At 40.3% G+C, this 22111-nt stretch overlaps 1 protein-coding gene across 1 annotated transcript in view; it reads left to right on the top strand.

The window, feature by feature from the left end:
• The window catches only part of LAMA4 (laminin subunit alpha 4), a 96789-nt gene that overhangs the window by 10068 nt on the left and 64610 nt on the right, over positions 1 to 22111 (top strand). The window contains exons 2-3 of the mRNA XM_063151024.1: positions 12279 to 12380; positions 21253 to 21377. Coding sequence (XP_063007094.1) covers positions 12279 to 12380; positions 21253 to 21377 — 227 coding nt within the window. The remainder of the gene's footprint in view (positions 1 to 12278; positions 12381 to 21252; positions 21378 to 22111) is intronic.

Below are 22111 nucleotides of genomic sequence, written 5' to 3'. Positions count from 1 at the left end.
TCTCAGGTGGGAGCATCACTGGGAATGCTGGAAAAAAGGAACAATATTGAGATCCATGCACAGGGGATGACAGAAAGGACACTAGTAACAGAAAATAATGCTTCATTTGTTTCACCACTTGTTAAGCAGTTCATTTACTGAAAAACGTTGTATTTTCACAACCAGTGTCTCTGCTTTATTTGTTGTTGTTTTGGTGTTTGAAGATTCAAATTACTCAGATTCACAAAAATACACTGCTGCACATTTAATGACCATTTCATATCACTTATCCAGAACACTCCAATAATTTGCCCAGATCTATGGCAAATGCACTCATTGAGGTATTTTATCAAAGCTATCTCATGTGAGAATTTCATTTAAAAATAACAATATGCAAAAATATTGGAGGGCTCAACTGAATGACAATTTAAGCAGGAAAGAATTTGCTTTAACATTTGTAATTTAAATAACAAAACACAAACCTTGTTAGTGTGCAATTATTACCTTAGCTTGCAGTCTCATTAAATGCAATTAGAACAGCGATACCTGTCAAGATAAGTGGATAAAAAAAGATTACCAGCATTGTGCCCAAATCTCTTCACCAACTTCTGGTTAATTTCTAATTTACAACATCAGTGGAACACAGGAAATAATAAATATTTCACAGTTAACAGTGTCAGGAATTTAAAAGAAAAATATAGGGATTTAATGGACTACACCAGGGTGCTTATTATAAAACTATCATAAACATTGATTTGGAGACTAAGCTAAAAAATGTGTTCCTCTCAGGAATGTTTAAAGTTTTAAAAATAAATTTGAAATTGCAAATGGCTAATTTGCATGAGGTTTCTGCCTTTGAAATGGTAAATACTACAGAGTGGCTTTTTGCATGCAGTCAGTTCCCTAACAGCTGTAGTGTCCTATTAAACTGAGTAATTAACTGTCTAGCTGTGATGTCACACACTGAATTCATTTCTTCAGTAATAATAGTTAGAATGTGACCTTTCTTCAGAGGAAGAATTTGATACAGTAGACCAGAGGTAATGAAGGCTTATAGAAATTATAAATAGAGCTTGGAGGCCTAGGGGAAGCTGGTGTAAAGCTTGTTTGTTTTTAATTCTCTAGTTTGCAAGGCTTCAAAGCTCAGATAAATTTAGCAAAAAATCAACAGAGAATAAATAAAATTGCAGAGCAGATGTCCCCTTTTGCCTGCACGTTTTGGGGTACCTCATGGTGGAGAGCAGAACTTCTGTCTCTCTCTCTTTGTGACTACTTTGATGGTAGAACTTTGGCCAACAGGTCAGTTATTCACTTCTGAGGGCCTCATTCTCCAGAGGAAGACAAAGATCCTTCTGAAATGTCACTCCATAGGGATTTATATGTACAAAGGCAATCTTGAATTTATTACTCACGGTCTGGGAATTTAAAGTCAATTTATTTCTTCAAATGATAACTTAGAGTGAAGCATGACAACTCTGTGAAAGGGCACCATCAGGGCATTTTATTTTTAAAATTAGTTATAGTTTACCTCCGTGGTTGGAAAAATTCACAGAAATCTCCTCGTTAGCCAAGGCCTGGTCTAGGAAGATGCATGGAATAAATTAAGAGAAAATAATAGGACAGATAAAGGGGAAATTACCAGCAGAATTAATGTTCTTTGTACCTTAAATAAGAGCTCCTGCTCTTAATTTGTTTTTTTGATAAGAGAAAAATGCTTTCATCATTGCATTTAACAGAAACAAATACCACAGATGATATTTTAAAAAAACAACTATATCAAATATTTTTCCATATTCATGTTTCCTTCCTTGTATGAAAAAAAAAAAAACATATATTCCTTAAATATCTGAAAAGCTTCCTTACATATTTAGTTTGAAGCTTTCATGGGAAATTTTATCACTGAAATGTAGTTCTTTCTCTCTATACTCTTTGACTAATCTTTTTCCTATGTCTGGTAAGCTCTGGCAGTAAATCATTGCAGGTCACTCATAAAAGTCACCCTCAAATGCAAGAGTGAGGTCTAGCCCTAAGAAAGAATGGTGGGAAAAATGGGGAAGGCAGCACAATGCCAAGCAGTGCTGTCCACACATTAAAATGTCTTCAAACTATGGCTGTTTAGCTGAAGGCCAAAAACATTCTTTCAGCACGGCATTAAGAAATTCTTGGGTCCAGAAACAGCTGTATATTCACTGCAGACATCTGGAATAAGCAAAACACAGCTACCCAAAACGTCTGGTCACATGGGAATATTCAGTATTCCTGGTGGTTCTGACCAATTCTCTTAAAGGACGTGAAGCTTCGGAGGAGTGTCCTTTTGGGTACACTGGGTGCATCTGGGACACTGGGATCACACTGTGTGCTCTGCCATGGGTTGCACTGGGTACATCTGGATACAGTCCCAGATAATCAGCTCAAGGCAGCCCTGCTTGGACCAGCCGACCTCCAGAAGTCCCTTCCAGCCTCAGCTCTTCTGTGATTCCGCATGGCTGTGGTCATTATTCCATTTTACTGACTGAGGAACAGAATGAAAGAGTAATGTTCATTTTCACACAAGACATGGGCAGAAGAATGTATTTTCTTGAGTCCCAGTATTCTTATGAACATAATTAGAGAGAGAGAGCAGCTCCTGCATGGAAACAAGGTGATGAGTTTCTTTGATGTTCAGTGAGAAGGAATATTTTATGTTATGTTAATTTCAAACAGTATAATGAAACTATTGCTGTGGAGGTGTTGTAGATTAGAGGTGAAGCCTCTGTAATAAAGTGGATGAGTGGCTGGGACCAGGTGCAGGGATAGGCAGGGATAGCAAAGATAGGAGAAGAGGAGTAGGAGGACAAATGGAAAGCAGAACAGGGAGGACACAAGCATGAATAGAGAACAAGGCCACAACAGAATGGCTGTGGGAGCCAACAGGGGCAGGTGGAGATCCAAACTCTTCAGTGTAATGTTCAGTTGCTCCATTAATAGATACAGCCCAGGAGAAGCACCGAGGCCTCCCCCAAGAAGGGCCAATGAACAATCATCTCATCTGGTTGGCATTTACTGTAAGACTGTTTAAATGATATTCAAGCCTCGTTGCCAACAAGAGAGACATATAATATAGACAAGACTAAAAGGTAACCTATAAATAAAAGCTAGGGTGAGCTATAAATACAAACTGAGAAGCCATGGATTTGATCAATGCCTCACAACATACAAACAGACTTCTTGGAAAATACTCTCTGCAGCAAACCCCTCATTGCTACAAGTACTCACTGTGCTTCTGAGGAAATTGTGACTGCCCAAATATAGTTTGGCAAATTCAAGTCCACACAAATTTTGGGAACACAAGGTCTAGAAGAAATTAATAAACAAATGATTCACAACTACATAGTTACTATTGTAAAAATGTGGCAGCAGCATGAATGACAGTCAAAACAATATCAGAGCTGTCATCAAGTACTTGTACATAAAGAGGCCTAGGACACCTTCTAGAAATGCTTTCTCCCTTGTGTCTCAAAAAACCAGAACACAACAAGGCAGAGAAAATTTAATTACCCAAATTCTACCCCGAGTCATACACTTCAGGATCCCTCAGATCATAGAGTCATGGAATGTGAAGAGTTTGAAGGGACCTTAAAGATCATGTAATCCCAACCCCCCTTCCATGGTTTGCATTGTTGGAGGAGCAATAAAAATCAAAGTGTTTCAATACAGCCATCTGTTATCTCAAACTTTTCAGCCGTTGAGAGGCAAAGACCACCATGTCAAGCCTCTTTCTTACAAGGTATTATGTGAAAAAATGCAGAGTTGTACTTTGCATTTTTTGATTGCACTTTGCTGATGAGCTCATGAACAGTCTGGTGTTCATGTGTCAAACAGATGAGAGTAAAAACTGTGAAGAAGAGGAGCAATGCCAAACAATATTCAAAATAGAAAATAATACTATGAGCACTGTTTTCATGCAGTTATCTCTCATGGGCCTAGTATTTTGGAAAACAGGAATCAGGAGCCATGCAGAGGCAGCTGGAAGCATCTGGTGGTGGGTTCAGTGATTTATTATCTCCTAGTCAAGAAATGTGGCTAGTCAGCCTTTCATGGTTAGCTAGGCCAAATTAGAAAGATGGATTGCCTGCTGAGGCACACTGCTCAGATATCATACATGTACCTGTAAAATATATACTGTCTCCTGGGCACACATAAAAACAGCAGAGTTCTAACTTTAAATGCATCCCAAAATTTTCTTAGCAGTGTTTCTCAGCTATAGTCAATATTTTGTCCCAAAGCATTTGCAGCAAGAACCGGTGAGCTGGCACCACTGGGATCCTCATCCAAAAATGTGGAAAAGTCTAGGTATAAAGAGCACCAAAGTGCATTAATTAATAAACACCTTATCAGTCCAGTAAAGTCAATCTATGATGGACTCAGGTTTTTCCTCTCTGCTGACCCTATGCAGTAAGTGCAGTTCGTTTGTTTTCTAGTGAACATGTAAGTCTGTCCAATCCTCTGGGACCAGGGCAAAAACCAGCATGTCTCAGACAGCAGCAGGGCCCTGCAGAGCAGATATAGGTATATCCTGTTCTCCCTTGTCCAGTGAAAAAATACTCCTAAAAACTACGCATACTGAATTCTCAACCCGAAATTTAGCCTCCAGCAGTTAAGCACCTTTTCTGTGGTCAATAAAGTGCATGTTGGCTGTGTAAGGCAGCCAGGGCTCCTGAATGTGCTGCACACCAGTACAGAGGCTGACACCGAGCTAGAGTTGCACACAGTGCCTTCTGTCCATCTGCTGGGTTTTATATTTTGGCAACAAATGGAGAGAGGTTTCTTCTGCAGGTCACCAAAGGCAGGAGGGTCAGGAGAGTGGGATACAGTGTTATCACAGCTCTTTTTGTTTGCATAAAGTTTCTCAGCAGGCTGAAGAAGAACTAAATCTTTGTGTCTATGCTTATGAATACCACATCTTTGACCTAAGGAATTTGAAACGTCTATTAGTTTGCTCCCAGGGAGCAAGAAGCAGTCAAATGACCATCAATCTACAGCTGGAAGACTGGATTTGAAAAATCCATGCTTAAATGCACTGGAAGTCAATTATGTCCCAAGCTGAAAAGCAGATGGGAAAGTCACGTTGCTGTCCTCAGTATCTTTTAATGAATGAAATACCAGAAGTATATTTGTATATCCATCCAAGGTAAAGAAGACAGTTTTTTAGTTAATGATTTCCAAGCATGATAAGCCATAGATTTTGTGCCTGCCCAGAGTGGTTTTAAGACAGGATGTCCATGGATTCAAACACTTTGTATATTTACATCCAAATTTGGCTGAGCATTATTTTTAGCATGCCTTTTGGAAGGACCCAGAAAGCGTCCTTAGAATGGGGTCATTCTTCTTTCTAGGCTAGATCTTCCCTGCACTTATGTAGAGAATTGTTTGGATCTGTCAGACATCAAGATTTTCTTCATATCTGTCCACTTTCTCTACCTGAACATACTGACTTGTGGAACAGACTCTGAGGAGACTTTGCACTTCTCCAAGGACACAGGGCCCAGCACTTTGGCCAGATCTGTGGCATAGCTGTTGCAGCCTGGACACTTCTGTAATCCACAGCACATCTGACATGTGCCATAGGCTTCATCACACAGAGTTTGTATACAGGGCTGGCACCTACACATGAGCCACCCTGCACGTCCCTCTACGCTGTTAGGAGAGAGCAGTAGGCCCAGCTGACCGAATTTAGATCCATTTCCGTATACAAGAAATCAAACCACACCACGGGTGTCCAGCTGGCTTCTGGCCACGTGGCATCCCATGTGGAAGTCTCCCTGTGGATGAGTCCCAGCTTGCTGTGGTTCAGCCTCCCTGCTCAGGCACGCAGCTGCCAAGGCCGGCTCACCCTCACACCAGCGCGGCCCCAGCTGCGCTAGCTCAGCGCTGCGCCGGGGCACAGAGCTCCTCAGGGCCTCAGCCTGGGACTGCCTTCAGGGCTCACACACACCTGCTGAGTGCCGAATGCTTGGCAAGGTTTCTGTGAGCTCTTGGCTGGGGATTGAAAGTGGAGTCCCTGTTATAGGTGATCAAAACCAGCAATCTCTTTGGAAAAGAGTCCCGCCTGTTCTGAGGAAGCCAGAGAAACTGAAATAACATCAAATGTACAGTAGAGGACTGCTTTCTCAGGCTTGTTTCTCTAATGTTCCTATTTCTAATAAACAATTGCATAAATGAAAGTACTGGGAGATATTCAAGCAGGAAAACATCTTTATTTTTAGGAAGGCCAATAGACTATTTATCTCAAGTTGGCCTAAGCAAACAAACTTCAAAAAGGCCTCAGAACTGTAGCTGCCAGTTTCAAATAGTGCTTATAAAGACAAATAAACAAAAGCAAGCATGCTTGGGTTGGATTGGGAAATGTCCTCAAGGAGCAGAGGACTGATGTTTCCATGGTAATGCCATGTACTTCTAGCAGACTGGTCTCTGCTCTAGAGACAAAGACTATAAAATGAATGGAGGTGGTTTCAAGTATTCACTCATCTCTACATGGCAAAAGATATAGAGTTTCAGAGATTTGATATAACTTTGAGTCCAAAACCTGTTTTTCTTAACTGTTCCTTCCATATGTATAAACATTACACATTGATCTGAAGCTGCCAAGAGGGGACATTGCTCCACTCAATTTGTCTGATTGATTTCATCAATGCATTGAAAATATGGACTTAAATTATCCATGTGTCCTACTTTTACAGGTATCTGTGGCTGATATGATGCCTGTTATATCAGAGGAGCAACACTTTTCTGTTTTCTTTTCCCTGTGTTCTGATTATGAAGAAAAGCTTCATAATGTTCAAGTAGAATTTTTTTCTTTTCTTCTGCTTTCTTTTCTTTCATTCCATAAGAGACAATGGGGACCTCTAAGGGTCCTACAGTTCCAAAATTATTACTCAATCTATGTCAAGTGATAAACATTATTATTCAAATAATTTACAATATGTGTCACAGTTCTCCATAAATGTTTTGACTGAGAGATAGCCTCTCAGGCTGGATTTCACACTCCTCAAACTATGGCTTCCTTAGGTTTATATCTTTTTATAATATTTTTACTACCTTTACAGAAGAGATCGGACTGCAGAAAAATGAAAACTGGAATCCACAAATATATTTTCAAGATTAAACTATGTGGCAAATTCAATTTCATCAAGATAAAGAAAGTAAACAAACTCTGGTATGTCAGCTTGAGCAGAGATAGCTATGTATGTACTAGGCCAGAATCAGATGACAGGTAATGAGAATTAATTATATTCTCTTCCACTGAAGGCTAAAAGAACATGATCAGTAACGGTTTCTAAGACTTGAATAGCATATCATAAATGATGCTAGAGTCTTTAATCTAACCCCTATGAAGAAGGGGTTAAATTATATGAAGAAGTAATGTGTGGAGGCTTCCAGAAACTAAGATAATGTGCATTTTCTCCTCTTGCCATCAAAAATCACCCTTCTACACAAAACACAGTGTTTGCAATACAGGATAGATCTTATTTGTATTTTTGCAGCTAGATCTAGAACATTATGTTAATTAAGCTGGTTTTCATTTCATCATGACCCCATGAGTTCATCAGGCTCTGCTGTGCCCAGACTGCATTGACTTTTAATATCCTGACCAGACCTTTCTCTCCAGTAGTGAGACTCTACCAAGTAATACGATAATGTTTGACCTTTGCCTCATGCCTGAGCATCCATGCAGCTCCCTGAGGATCTTTCTGAGACCTGGAAGGAAGCACACCTTTGGACACTCTTTAGCAGCAAAGACCATAACACTGCTGAGAGCTACAAACAAGGCTTTACTGGCTCTGAACTTAGAAGTGACTTGGCAGCTGATGTGCAATGGCAACTACTTTGAGCACTGTTCCTTAGATTCAGTTCCCCACGTGCACCTCTTTCACAATGGTCCGGGAGGACAGCACCATCTTTTTCTTCTGGGGTTTATTTTTTGGACCAGATGTGATGGGATTTCTGGTCCAAGACTGAAAATAGCATCATGGATGTAACACAAGCTGAAATGTCCATTAAATGTCTATAAATGCAGACCATTTAACCCTGAATACACACGCTCTAGTGTACCTCAGCACTTGGGAGGAAACTCTGTAAATAACAAGCACTGGTGCGGATCCAAGGGAGCCTTTTATTGTGGAAGAGAGCTTTTGTGTGTTTACATACTCACAAGTCACAATTTCCAGTACTAACTAAAGATACATGCCATGTTTTCTTACCATTAGATGAGAGAGTCAATAGCTACATCTGAAGTACAGAATAAAGCAGTGTTGGGACCTCCTAGTCAAACAGGATAACACACCCTGTGTCCATGTGCTGAAACACCCCCTGTGCTTGCCCAGAGAAGGGTAGTCCTGTAAAAACTGACCATGCCCTGAGCTGGCATGGTCATTGGGAGGAAAATCAGAGTCTGTCAAGGAGCAAGATCAAGGCCTGAAACCACACCTTGCCTTTCTTCAGCTGGCCAGTGCAGATGTGACCACAGAGAATGCTCTGCATGTGTTACCAGCACAACATTCTTCTTTTGGGGAAAGCAAACCAGAAGAGGCAGGTTCAGAGCAAACACCCACCCCAGCACAGCTGCACCACTCCTGAGCTGGCAGCAAGGAAGGAATGGGGGATCTGGCTCTGCCCTCAGTTTGCCGGTGCAGATCAGGAACAGCTACAATGAAATTGATGGAACTGCTTGAATATAATATGGGAGTAAATTCATACTCTGTGTATGTGAATTTTCTTCCATCTTCAGTCCCATATTGCACCCAGACCAGCAGAAAGGTCTGAAGAAGCAGAAAATTGCTACAGGCTCCCCAGCACTTTCAGCATGCAGCTGGTTCTTGTTTTTAAGTCATGCAATCATTCAACCCAGATGCAGGGCGGGAGCAGGGGAATAAATGCCCCACGGGTGCAGAGATTTTTCAGGAGATCAGCAAGGCCAAGATTTGATTGGACTTTTCAACTTGAACTGGAACAAACTTTGTCCCTCAGGGAAAAAAAATATCTAATAATTGTGAAGACATAATTGCTAAAGCAGACCTAAGATTTTGGCCTTCTAATTGTCTTCACCATTCAGAAACAGACAGTGGACGGAAATGTCCCGCACTCAATTGCCTACATAACTATTTTACAGGGAGGGTATTTCCATTTTGTTCCAGTCCTGTTTCTGCTTTGTGTGCAATAATTTTGTGCTTCCAGAACATTCAGCAATTTGAATCCCTCAATTAGCTCAACACTCTGACACTTCTTTTTATAAATATGATGTTGGCTCAAGCTCTGGAACAACCAACCAATCACTCCATTATCGCTAGTAGGGCAAGGAGCAACAAAAATATATCAGAATAATTGAGAATGCCTGAGAAAACTTCAGAGCCCAAAGGAAGTCTGGATCCCATTTTCCCTTCATTCCCCTGTCCCTCATACCATTGATTGTCAATATCTCATTTCTGGTTTACATTGATACATCCCATGGTTTAAAGTACTGTTTTAAAATAGTGAGCATCAGCACCTTCCAAGTTTTTGTGATTAATTGAATAACATGGGGGGGAAAAGCTATGAAAAAGATACCCAGATGACTTCCCCACATCTCATTTTGAAGTGGGGCTCTGACAATGAAAATAGAGGGACCCAGACTCGAGGCAGATGTCCTAAGGAACTCAGAAGTGTGCCTGCTAATAATAGGAGGTAAACTGCTTCCCAGTGGACCTTAGCAAAGTCTGTGCAGCCCTTACCCTTAATGCTAAAACCAATGATGTAGCACTGACCTGCACTAACTTCTTACTGCTGGGTGTGTGGACAGGATGGAAGCTCTCTCGTGGCTGCAGTGCAGGCACACCATCAGTTGAAGTATAAATGAGATTATCATTATGGCAGACTAAAGGATTTTCATAGACACCTTTACAAGCATTCCAACATTTCCATTGTCCATATTGACTATCATAAGTAAAAATCATTTTGCTTAGACCTGCAAAACCAAGAAAGCTTTTGGGCAGACACTAGAGGAGCGCAGCTAGGACCACCCACCAGCTCTGTTCATCAGAGAATATAACAAGCTTTAGATCTGTATGGGTGGAAAGAAATATTGCAAAGGCAGACATTGGGACAAGAGTCTGTTTTCAATTTAGAAACTAACTGTCTCCCTTCCACAGTGTGTGGTGTAATCATTGAGCTGCAATCCTTAGTCTGGCGGGAGCCAGTCCTACCGCTGTGCAAAGACTAAACAACTGAAAGAAACAAGCAGTAGAAATAGACAGTATTTCTGCTGTCCCAAAGAGTCTGTGGTCTGAAGACTTTGCCTCCTAGGAGTTATTATCAAAAAAGTGTTTCCAAAACAAACCAGATAAAATTCTGTGCACAAGAATGGTAAAGGCAACTGAGTTTTCCATTTATGTTCATCTCCACTTCTCAGAGCTCTCTGGGATAAGATGGGACCAGTGATTAATTTCTAAACCTCATTTTTAAAGCCTGCTGTTAGTCATCTCCTAAGATGTTGTTTTCTAAGCGAGCAGCCTGTCTGGCTGGACCTAGCCACACTTGGGAATGGAAGTTAACACGCAGCCAAGACTCAGGATTGCTGGCTCTTGCTACCCAGAGCTCCCCAGCTGTAACTGCAGCCCAATGCAGACATGTGAGTGCAGGTCCCAGGAGTGACGAGGTCACAGCATGGTGCCAGGGCTGGCTAGCCCCAGCCACCAGCAGGGACATTTGGCACTGCTGCTCACAGGCCAGTTTCTGCAGGTAGGAAGGTATCACTGTCAGGGTCTGCATTTGGTACTGCTTACCTGCTGTTCTGCCATAGCTTACCTGGGCATGAGAAACTACAGGTGCTAAGCTATTTTTCTACACAGTGCAGAAAAATACCTCATCCTTGATTTGAGGGCAACCCAGAAAAGTAAGGAATAGGAAGATACAAAGGAAAGCTAATCCTGATTTGATCAGAGTACTACAATAAGAAGCCTCTTAGCTCATACAAATGCAAGACACACACCCTTCTGAGTTATTTGAACTTTACACTTTTCCCACTTTTTTCAAGGGTAGGTGACCTCAAGAGCCACAGAATAAAAAAAGTTTTGTACAGAGAGCCACGAAAAATATTACAGGAAAGTCTGGCATACCTTAAGCTCTAACAGCCACCTCAGGGATGCTGTTTGTAAGTGATAGCAGAAACATCACTGTTGGCAAATCACTGGTGTGGCAAATAATTTTCGGAGCACTAAATGACATGCCAGTGTCTTTACATCAGCTCTGCAACAATATTGCAAGACTTACACAAGAGTGAGAAATTTAGAATCCAAAAATTCATTAATCTGGCATAATACATGTGACACAGAGAGACTGGACAGGGCGAGCAGGGTGACACACGGTACCTGAGCTAACAGAGTTTATTGATGAGATCAGCCTGTGTACATCTCACCAGCTCTGCATAATGAGGGAAAAGTTCTTCAGCGAAGAACAAGAATTTATACTCAACACAAGAAAAACTATCCACTTTAATTTTCTTTTTATTTTTCAGTCTTTGAAGGGTATCTTAATAGCTTTGTATTTCTGATTCCTTATATTATTGCTGTAATTATTATTCAAAAGAAGGTGATCCAGATGTTTAAAATTTCTTTTTCATTTTGGTTAGCTCTGGTAAATTATCAAAATTACTAAATTATATAAACAGGCAAAGCCACACATTTATTCAAAAGGGCATTGATCTTTGTAAGTATGTTTGTTTCCCATAGGTTATTAATCCAAATCTCATCAAAACTTTGATGTAAAGTAAATTTTCTAAAGCTTTTGTCCTTTTTCTTTTCTTTTCTTTTCTTTTCTTTTCTTTTCTTTTCTTTTCTTTTCTTTTCTTTTCTTTTCTTTTCTTTTCTTTTCTTTTCTTTTCTTTTCTTTTCTTTTCTTTTCTTTTCTTTTCTTTTCTTTTCTCTTCTTTTCCTTCAGTAAAAGCTATTCCTTTTCTATAAATACACCTTCTTTACCAAATAAGGATCATCCTCTAGTACAACATGCAGTAAGAATCTGCCAGCTCCACACCCAGAGCTTGTCAGGGACAGGACACAGGCAGGAATGCTGACAGCTTTAACACTCTGAGGCAAAAAACCAAGCACCAGGACAGAGTGAAAGAACAGAGTCAAGTTCAGCAGTGTGTGTGTGTGGTCTGCTATGGAGGGGTTGTGCACTGTGCTCTGGGGAGACCTGATGGCTGTAGCCTTGCTTTCCTCTCCTCTCACCAAACCTAATTCTCCAGCCACATATGCATAGGAAACACTTTTTTTTTTCTCTCATTGCAGGGATGCCAAGAAGGATTTTATCGTACCAGCTCAGGAAAATGCTCCCCTTGCAACTGTAATGGTAATGCAAACAGATGCCTTGATGGATCTGGAATCTGTGTGGTAAGGAATTCCTCTGTTCTCTTATTGTCTGACTTTTCATACCAATGCTCAGTTTCAATATAATGCAAAAGCAGTGTCTGTACCACAGGAGCTTTTTGCTGAAGAAAGATCATAAGCAGGGCCAAGATCAATACCGTAATAAATTGTCCTGGCCAAAATTAATTCTCACTTAAATTATCTCTGCAGATTCAAAACACTTCCCTCATGCAGTATTTGCGACAGTTAGCATGTGGAAAATTTTTAGTCCATCAGAAATATGGAAAGAGTTTTGTATACCTCTGGAGAAAATAAATGTATAAATTCAAACACATTTCTTTCTCCCCTTTATGAATACAGTGCTGTGTATAATATAAACAATTTACAGTGGTGAGTGACCCCTGTGAGTGTATATACATGTGTTACCCAGAGCAATTCAAATGCCAAGGAACAACATGAGAAGGTTGAAACAAAACACCAGGGGAAGAGTGTGTTGAATTCCAAGGTATTGTTACAATTTCCCATGTGTTCAATCTGACTCAGAATCACCTCATACAGAAAGCTGTGTGTTAGTAATAGCAGTCAAACATTTGTAGCTCCAGAGCAAAAATCAGCCCAGTAAAACTAATCCCAACTACTAGTGGGCAATTAGGGCACTAATTCACTACAAAAATGATGTAAACTAATACTGTTTAAACCACATAGCAAGAGTTAGGCACTAGTACACTCTTTGCAGGCTTGTAAAGAGTACAGCTTGTAAGGGCCCAGAACCCCTTGCTCTGCCATGTGTTACTTTTGACAAGTCATAAACCTTTGCCCTCAGTTTATGTCTTCATAAAATGGACTCATAATATTCACATACTTTGCTTTGTTGCAACCACTATCAAGTTTTCAGTTATTCAAATACATCAAGTCAAGTTCCATGGCATATTTCCTACCATTTTTATTTCTGTGGGAAGAAGACTGTGCAGCTGTTCAGGACAAGAAAAATTACTATGGCTTGGCCATTGTAATGTGCTTAGAATTGTCTGGTTTCTGCAGAACACATATTGGCTTACTTTTTATGATTAAATTTTCAAAAGTGGTTTCAGACTCCCAGGCATTCCCAGCTTTTCTCTTTCACATGCACAAGGCTTTTGGCTCATGGGATCATGGTCCCCTTCATGACAATGTCAAGTGACAGTGATGCCAAGGGGAAACTTCTGATGGACGACTTGGGAACCAGATAGCTGCTGGTACGTCTGCTCCTGATGGCTCTGGTCACCAGAGAGCTTCTGGAATAGAGTATATGAGTTAAGAAATTATTATATTCTCAGGTTACAAACACAACAGAAGACCTGTTTCCTGTCTTCTACAAAAATATAGCTGAAGTCAAGGGTTCCAGACAAACAAACAAAACCAGAAAATTTACAGTATCAGGAAGAAATTATCTGAAAGTAAATGTACATTCCTGATTGGTGTTTCATCTCTTGGAACCAGCTAGGTAGTAAGGAATAAAACTAAAAGCTAAACTTTAATTTGCTGTTTGAGTTCAAATTGCCTTTTGATAGCTTGTCTGAAGGACTTTAAAAGCCACCAAGCTCAGATCATTTACTTCTGAATAAAAAGTGAAAAGGCTTAAGTGAAATAAAAGTGAAAGGTAGAGGAAAAGTGCAGAATGAAAAGGAGGTTTAAAGGTTTGATAGAATAAACCAGAACCATAGATGCCCATGGAGACTGCAGTAACAGGACCTTCCGGAAGAGTCAGAAATTTCCAGAGAAGTTTGGAAGACTAATGAAATTGGTAAACAGCAAAACATGACTGAGAAAGCCTGGGAGAAGAAAAGTTTAGAGAGAGAAAGACATAACTTGAATTACAGCAGGAAGAAGCACATTAGATTAATGAATTAATTCAATTTAGGAAAAGGTGACTTGATGGTTGGTAATGTGACTTGTATTAGAATCAGTGGACAAAGCAGCCTTCCCCAAGAGCTGGAGAAGGACATGTGCATATCTGGGCAAAGCCTGCTGAGGCAGAAATGAGTCAATACCTCTATATCTGGGAGTTCCTGTGAAGAGATAGGACCATGTGGTATGGAGAACTCACCATTCTCCCTATTCTCAAATTTTAAGGCCATTTACTCCAATAAGTCTTGCAGTGGAAACCACCACACGTGACAGTTAGACAAAAATTCCTGCATTCAATTAGTTTTTAATGAGCTATGGCATAAATCTGTATTTATCCCACATTATTATTGTTGTCATCCTCTATTTCCATGATTATGAACTTGCTATCTCCCTGCTTCCATGATGCAACAGCATTCTGAAGTTTTATCACATTTGGACTCTCCACCATAACCACATCTTACCTTAACCCTGAGCCATAGATTCAAACCATCTTTAGCAGCAGATCTTTAGAAGAACAGATATTCCCCAAAGTTAAAGTTTTCTATATCTCCATATTTATCAACATAAGGAAATGAGTTGAACATTAAAAAAAAATCACTTTTTAAAGTTAACTCTGCTAACAATGCTGGAAGCTATAATAACATGGAAGCAATAATAACACTGTGTTTGGTTGGTAGATATTTTTTATAGTCTAAGTAATAACTAAGCTGTAAGACATGAATAAATAGACAAGGCAGTATGAAAAGGAAAAAGTGCTCTGCTTCAAAAGGGATGAAAATCAAGGTTTGGGCCCCATATGATGCTCTGAGGCCATCATATTATGCAAATCCCTCAAATCAATTTGGCAAATGTAGTTCCCACAGCATACAAATTAATGAAATTTTCATTGGCCTGTGCCCTAAATTCAAAATCAAATAAAATTAAACCCTTTTTAATGATGCCTTAAGGTAGAGTGCTCATATCTTTAATTTCTGCTGACATATATATCTTGAGGTTCTGTTTCAGAACTTCTCTCATCTTATTCATAGAGTGCAAATCACATCCATGAGTCATTAAAAGCTTATTGAATGACACAGTCAATGAATCAACAATCTCCTTAGGTAACCAGATAGAAGAAATTATTGCAGACAGGGCCTTCCTTGCATAGATGTCCACATAAAAACAGTACAGAAATGAGTCATGTGACCCTGGGACTAAAATTGAAGAGACACAAAGTCCATTTTGTTAGGATAGAAAATCACCCAAGTGTTACAAGAAGAATAGCCAACACAGCATAAGCTCTACTAATGATATATTAAAAGAGAGATGTCAAATAATGCTTCATTTCAAGGACGCTATCTGGTGATGCATGTAAGGCCATTAGGGGAAGAAACTTGCATAGGATTGTGCAAGTAGTACAATTCATAGGGCTTTACCATACTTAAAAACTTGATTGCACAGTCTAGGGAAGGAAGTTGCTTGAGGTTACTGCAATATATTATGGCAATGACTCCAAAAGAACATGACAAAATGAATTGAAAAGCAGAAAGTTCTTTAAAAATGCCAAGCTGTTTATCCAGGCAAAAATTTTGTAAGACTGAGTTATCAGTGTCTTACATGAGGTGTCTGTTGTTAATGGAGATTACATCTTTGATGCATGAAAACACAGAACAAAAGAAGTCTGGAGAAAGCATTATAGCAGAAGGTGAAGGTAAATTTCTTGCTGTCTCCCTAGAAACCTTTAAGTGGCTTGTTATCACTTCAGTTCCATGTATTTGATTGGTCTTTATGTAAGGCATCCAAATACCCATAAGGAAATAAATAAATAAATGTGACCATTTTGGAACAGGAAAGACCAAATGATCCTAACTGTGGAGAGGATAAATCCACCGGTATCCTTTCCAGCCTTTTATGGAATTTTTTACAATAGAGCATATTGTCGTGTAAGTGATTTGTGTTTAAGCATTTGGGTTTACAGCTGAGTGGAAAGGTTGGAACAGATTTGGCAGCTCTGCCCAAGAGGATAATATGTTCCACATGGTTGCCAAGGCTGGTCTGGAGAACTGCCAGTGGATCTACAACCATCCATCAGGCATGAGCAAAAAGCAGTAGGGAGCTAGCAAAACTCCCCAGCTCGTTAGGTACTTCTGCCTTCACAAGGAGCCTTGCTGCTTATAGCTCACTGCTTCTTTCTGCAGAGATGGGCTGCAGATATCTACACAGCACTGGTGACATATGTTTGAAAATCTGACCAGAATGCAGTGTTGGTATGCAGTGATTGTCAAAAACATTAGTGTTAGTCAACATATTTTCTCAGGTATAGATATTTCCCTCTCTCTTAGCTAAGTTTAAAGTTAGTATTTGTTATCCCTCCCAGTTCACTGTTGAAAACATGCGACAGTGATCCGCAATGTGTGAGCATTTGTTTCCACTCCTGCACAGCCAGTGTAAGAGGCATGAAGGAAATCAGGCCAGGACTGCGAGGAGGGGCTGCTGCTGCTCTCCCACCTGCTCAGCCACATTTGTCACAGTTAGCTACACCAAGTAATGGGTTGAGAAAGCAGTGGGCCAGGTGCTTTGGCAAGGCATCAGCTCCCACTTCACTAATACAGGACAAGGTCTATAAATCAAAACTTTGACATAGAGGGGGTATTTTGACCCAAACCACATCAGGAAATTAGTTATGTAGCTATTCTCTTTTTTTTTTTTTTTTTTTTTTTTTTACTTAGGTGTCTTTACTCTAGTGAAAAATTGCACAATGCTTTGTGTTTACTTTAAGTGCCTCATCTCCTTCTTCCATATGAAATTCTGAAAACTAATACTGCATCTCACCCACAATGGCTGGAGAGAGAAAGCTTGAAACCCTAAACCTCAGAAATGGAAAAGATAAAACATGTACAACTCTTGGCTTTCAAGTCATTATGATACACCCTGGTTTTATTACTATTATTTTGGAATAGCAACAAATTCTGGTGTGCTGGCAGGGGCCATGCTATGCAGTTCTGTAACCTCAGATGTGAGAGCATATTTAAGGGGAAGTCTAAATCTACCTCCAAATGCAGACTGCACAGCCATGTAAGCCACCTGTATCTCTTTACCTATACAATTTATTTATCCTTGTGCAATCTCCTGCATTAACAGTTGGTAAAAGACTATCTCTCAGAAGGACAAGCAATAAGGAAGAAAAAAGGTAAACAAACAGACAATTCCTAATACATTGCAACAATAACTGTTTTCATCTCCAAAGTAGTAAGATTATCAAAGTTGGAGGACCCTTCCAGATTTCACAGACAATATTTAAGACTCTGTTATTCTAGGGCATTTTATTTGAGGTTTTGGAGAGGTGGGGGAGTTGTTGTTGTACTAACTTACGAGAGGCAGGGCTGAGTATTAACTTTTGATTGCCCCTGGAGTGCTTCCATGCCATCCAGCATCAGGTGTCTAATAGGTGCTCTGCACCACTCTGTGGCAGGTCCTGTCTTTCTTCAGCTTTAGAGGGTACACAGAAAACACAATCTGGTACACAGAAAACACTATCTGCTACCTATTTCCTATGGAGAAGGCCCAGATTGCCTAAATTGTACATTGTTATCCCTCAGATGAAGTAATTTTACTAAAACTGCATAAGTGGCAGATTTAATGAAGTTGGTGCCTTTGAACACCATCAGAATGAACCCTTTTCTTGCAAGTTCAGGTTCCTAAGTGAAACTGGGGCAGATTCATGCCTCAATTTTTCAGTTATATTAATTGACACAAGCACGCTTGTCTTATGCTGGGAAATTTGTCCTAGTACTATTGCCTGAAGAGAAACAACAAACTTTTTATTATTATTCCTGCACAAATGTATGTACTGAGAAGAACTGCATCACATGAAGTGTTCTGTGGTAGTTCCAGCATTACTTCCTATCAAATGGGTCTAGGAGCTCAGCGTTGACAATCATTTCCAAGTAACACCACACACCCCCCACACTCACTCATAGCACCAGTCCATGTTCTTTTCATGTGTGCACTAATAGTTACAGTAAGAGCCAGGTGAAAATGCTCACGCTGATCATTGGCACTCAGTGAGAGTGCCAGAGAGGAGTAGCAGGACCAGCTAAGACATTTTCTTACACAGGCAAATACAATCCAGCTGCTGTGTCATCAGAGAAGCTGCTGGTGTACTGAAGGATGAGTGATTTCATGCTGTAGACTCATCTAGAAGCCTTTAGAAGCCAGGCTGCTACTGATCATCCGCTCAAAATGATCCCCAGAGAAGCAAACTAGCACACCAGTGTCACCCAGTGCTGAGAATCACCCATTAGCTGCAGGGAGGGTGTTCTCCCTGCTCTCTTGGGCTTAATGCACTCAGCAATTTAGTTGTAGATGCAAAATAATGGAACATAAAATATTAGGACACCTTTTCTATCACTGTAAAAATGTGGCTCTAAATACACACAGAAGATCTGTCTTGCTAAATAAGATGAAGTCATTTTTACTTGATCACTAACCAGATAATGGGGTATCTGTGGTAAGAGAGACCTTTTCACTTCCCTTCAGTTTAGATACAAAAGTGCAGATTTGAGGAGCAACATTTGCTGTCTTGCTCTGTTCATTGCAGTCATATTTGAGCTTTGGAAAGCAGGAGCAGATTTACTCTGTTAATACCCATGTGCTGTGAGCTGAGGACAAACAAGGTGAAGTGAATTGATCAAACACAGTGAAGGCCACACCAAACACATCCAAGGCCTCTGCCAGTGCTTCAGACAAGGGTGGCACAAGCACTTCAAGTGCTCAGTGCCCACGCTCTCCTGTCTCTCTGGTGGTACATTAACATCATTTTTTCATTGGATAATGACAAATGAAAAATATCTTTAAAATTGTATTAGCCTTCTGGCTCTCCCCACGTGCCCCATGGTTAGTGCACTTCTTTCCTCCTCCCCTTCCTCCTATTCAAACTTTCTCCTATTATTCTCCCATTTTAGAGGCTCTTAATTAAAATAACCTTCTGGTTTTCCATATACTAAATATTTTATTCCTTACAGCAAATGCGACTAAGTAAAACCACCTTTAGCTCTAAAACTACTATTGACTAATCTAGTTAAAGATCTGTGAAATAAAAATTGACTTTTTTTCCTTTTTCTCACCACATTCTACTTGCAGTAGAGTTCTCTGGCCAAATGACAGCCTTGCACAAAGAATAATTTCTGGGAAATGTGTTCTCCAAGACTATAAAGCATGCAGGAAGCAAGACAAGCAAAGTCTTTTAGAATCAAAATGGATCTGAGCCCTAATTGGGGATCCTTTATGGAATTCAAATAAGGAATATTAGGTAAAAAAAAAAAAAAAAAAAAAAAAGATGTGTTTTCACAAGCAAAACCAAAAACATCAATGTTGCCAGGACAAAATTCTGCCACTAAATCAAAGTCACAGCATGAGGATACAAAACTAATTTAGGAATGCCTGTGCAAGTGAAGCTTGACTATTTATTTTCATTACATGTCTTCCCTAATCACATTTCTCTCTTCTCATACTCTTTCTCCAAAGAACACACCATGTTTGGAGAAGAAAGTGAGTGTCAAATCTGCAGGTGAACAGTTGGTTGGCTGGGCTCCCTCACCCCACCCCAGGGCTGCTGAAGATATTCCAGCCACAGAGACACCAAGGTGCCCCTTGGCCCAGGCTAAGGAGCTACCTGCCCTTTGGAGCACTCCAAGGAATCCCTTTTTGTCCCTGCAACTACTCTCACCTCCTGGCAAAAAGTAGCAGCAGTCTTTGTTCTGTGTAGGGAAGCACCTTTTTAAATCAGTGTCCCTCAATTTTTGTATTGTAGAATTTGGGTGAACTATTGTATTGCATTCAGCTTATTTGCAAACTTTTGAATGATACATAACCCAAACACACCCTCCTGCCTTTCTGTCCCAGCTGAACAGCCCTACATTTTCTATCTCTTTAAAACACTGGTGAATACTGAACAAAATTCATATCAGCACCAAGGCTTAGGTGGTGATCTGAACAGTGACTCTTCCCACACTGAAAAGTTACTGTTATATCCTACCCTAATTTCCTACCCTCTGTAAGCTTTCCTTTTGCAAAAGAAACTTTTTTTCAAGTATCCTGTCAACTTAGTTGATCTTTTGTGGAAGTCATGATAGATTACATCCTCTGATTCCCCTTGCTTAATTGCACCATTATTCAGTAGATAGTGAAACAGGAATTCCTGAATCAGTTGATGCTTATTCGTATATTCAGAGGTCTTTTTCTTTATTATAGACATTGTCATTTTCTCAGGGATGGAAATCCAATCTGTCAGTATGCATTTTCCACGATCCTTGGTATTAGCTCAGAACAGGAAAGAATCAAGGAAGCTCAGCCAAACCTACAGCAAACATGCACTGATAGAGTAGTTCTCCACATATGTCTGCCATGGATCTATTTCCTTGCTGTCTTAAGCCTGCCATAGCTGCTCACATCTGTACTGTGTCCATATAAATTTCTGTAATGGGAGAGTTCTGATTCAGGGACACAAAAACTCCTTGCACAGTTGCAAGAGTGGAAACCCTCACTGTATCCTTCCTACTCTTCTAAAGTAGCTTGGGGAGACAGCTGCCTGTGCTCTTTTCCAGAAGCAGTCTTGCTGAAGCCTGTGTCTTGGCTCAGGTTTATTGACAATATTTATCAGCTGATACCTTTTATTTGGTTTTGGAGTCATTAAAGGGGTTTTTTCCTTTTTGGCACATGCAGTTCAAAACAGGGTTGGCAGCTACACCTGAGTACCTCTGACACTTCTGCACCAGCACCTTCCAGCCTCATATGTCTGTTTTGTCCTGTACAGCACCTTGTCAACCCTTGCTGCTGGTCACTGTAATAATTTATAGCATTTTTATTTGCAGCTGTGTTAGCTTGTTTGCCCAAATCCGTCAATACCTTGCAAGGTCAAGGTGTGGCATTAGCCACTCATCTGCTTGGCCAGGTCTTAGCTAAGTGATCTTTTTCTGAATTAGGCAGCACCTCCATTTAACTTTCCCCACTCTGTCTTCTTGCCCTGCAGGACTGCCAGAGGAACACAACAGGGCAGCACTGCGAGCAGTGTCCCGATGGCTTCATTGGCGACGTTGTCAGGGGAGTGCCCACCTTCTGCCAGCCCTGCCCCTGCCCCCTGCCAGCACTGGCCAAGTATGTAAAGACTCTCTGCTTCTCTTCCATTTGGCTTGAATTTGGCCTTTTCCAAGGTGGGGCCAGCATCCCTTCCTGAATGCAGGAGACAAAGTTTGCTGCCCTTGGCAAACACAGGGGTAATGAGAGGACTACCATCTGCTCATGTTTACAACCACAGGAAACAGCATTTCATTTAGAAAGTGTAAAATACTTTTAAATGCTCATAACAATTCTTACCAAGAGAAAGTTCAAGTTCACCCTTTTATGTAGAGAGATTATTCTGTTGTGTGGTTGCTTTTTAAAATCCCATAAAGAACAATTCTCAAGAAAGACAGCATCAGAGATTTATGTGGTTGAGACAGAAAAAAAAAGACAGACAGAAAGTTCAATCCATGTCACCTGAAGGGTAAAACCAAACACAAAAAAGCCTGAGTTTGCAGTCCCCTGAGTCTACAGCAGCTGGATCTGGTTAGCACAGTAGCAGTTCAAAGGAAAGTGCTGGAGCATCCTGTGACAGTTAGAGTGCCCCTTCAGCTAATGCCCAGCTACTTTTGGGTAAGAAATTATGAAGCCTGACAGAAAACCAAGACCAAGTCAAAGAACTCCAAATGTTGTGTACTTTGTGGGGAAAAGAAAAGAAAAGAAAAGAAAAGAAAAGAAAAGAAAAGAAAAGAAAAGAAAAGAAAAGAAAAGAAAAGAAAAGAAAAGAAAAGAAAAGAAAAGAAGAAAAGAAAAAAGAGAAAAGAACTACA

The sequence above is a fragment of the Melospiza melodia genome, chromosome 3 (assembly GCF_035770615.1).
Source record: "Melospiza melodia melodia isolate bMelMel2 chromosome 3, bMelMel2.pri, whole genome shotgun sequence".
In the NCBI taxonomy this organism is placed as follows: domain Eukaryota; kingdom Metazoa; phylum Chordata; class Aves; order Passeriformes; family Passerellidae; genus Melospiza; species Melospiza melodia.
The sequence above is the reverse complement of the archived record's forward strand: the minus strand, read 5'-3'. Positions and strand labels throughout refer to the sequence as shown.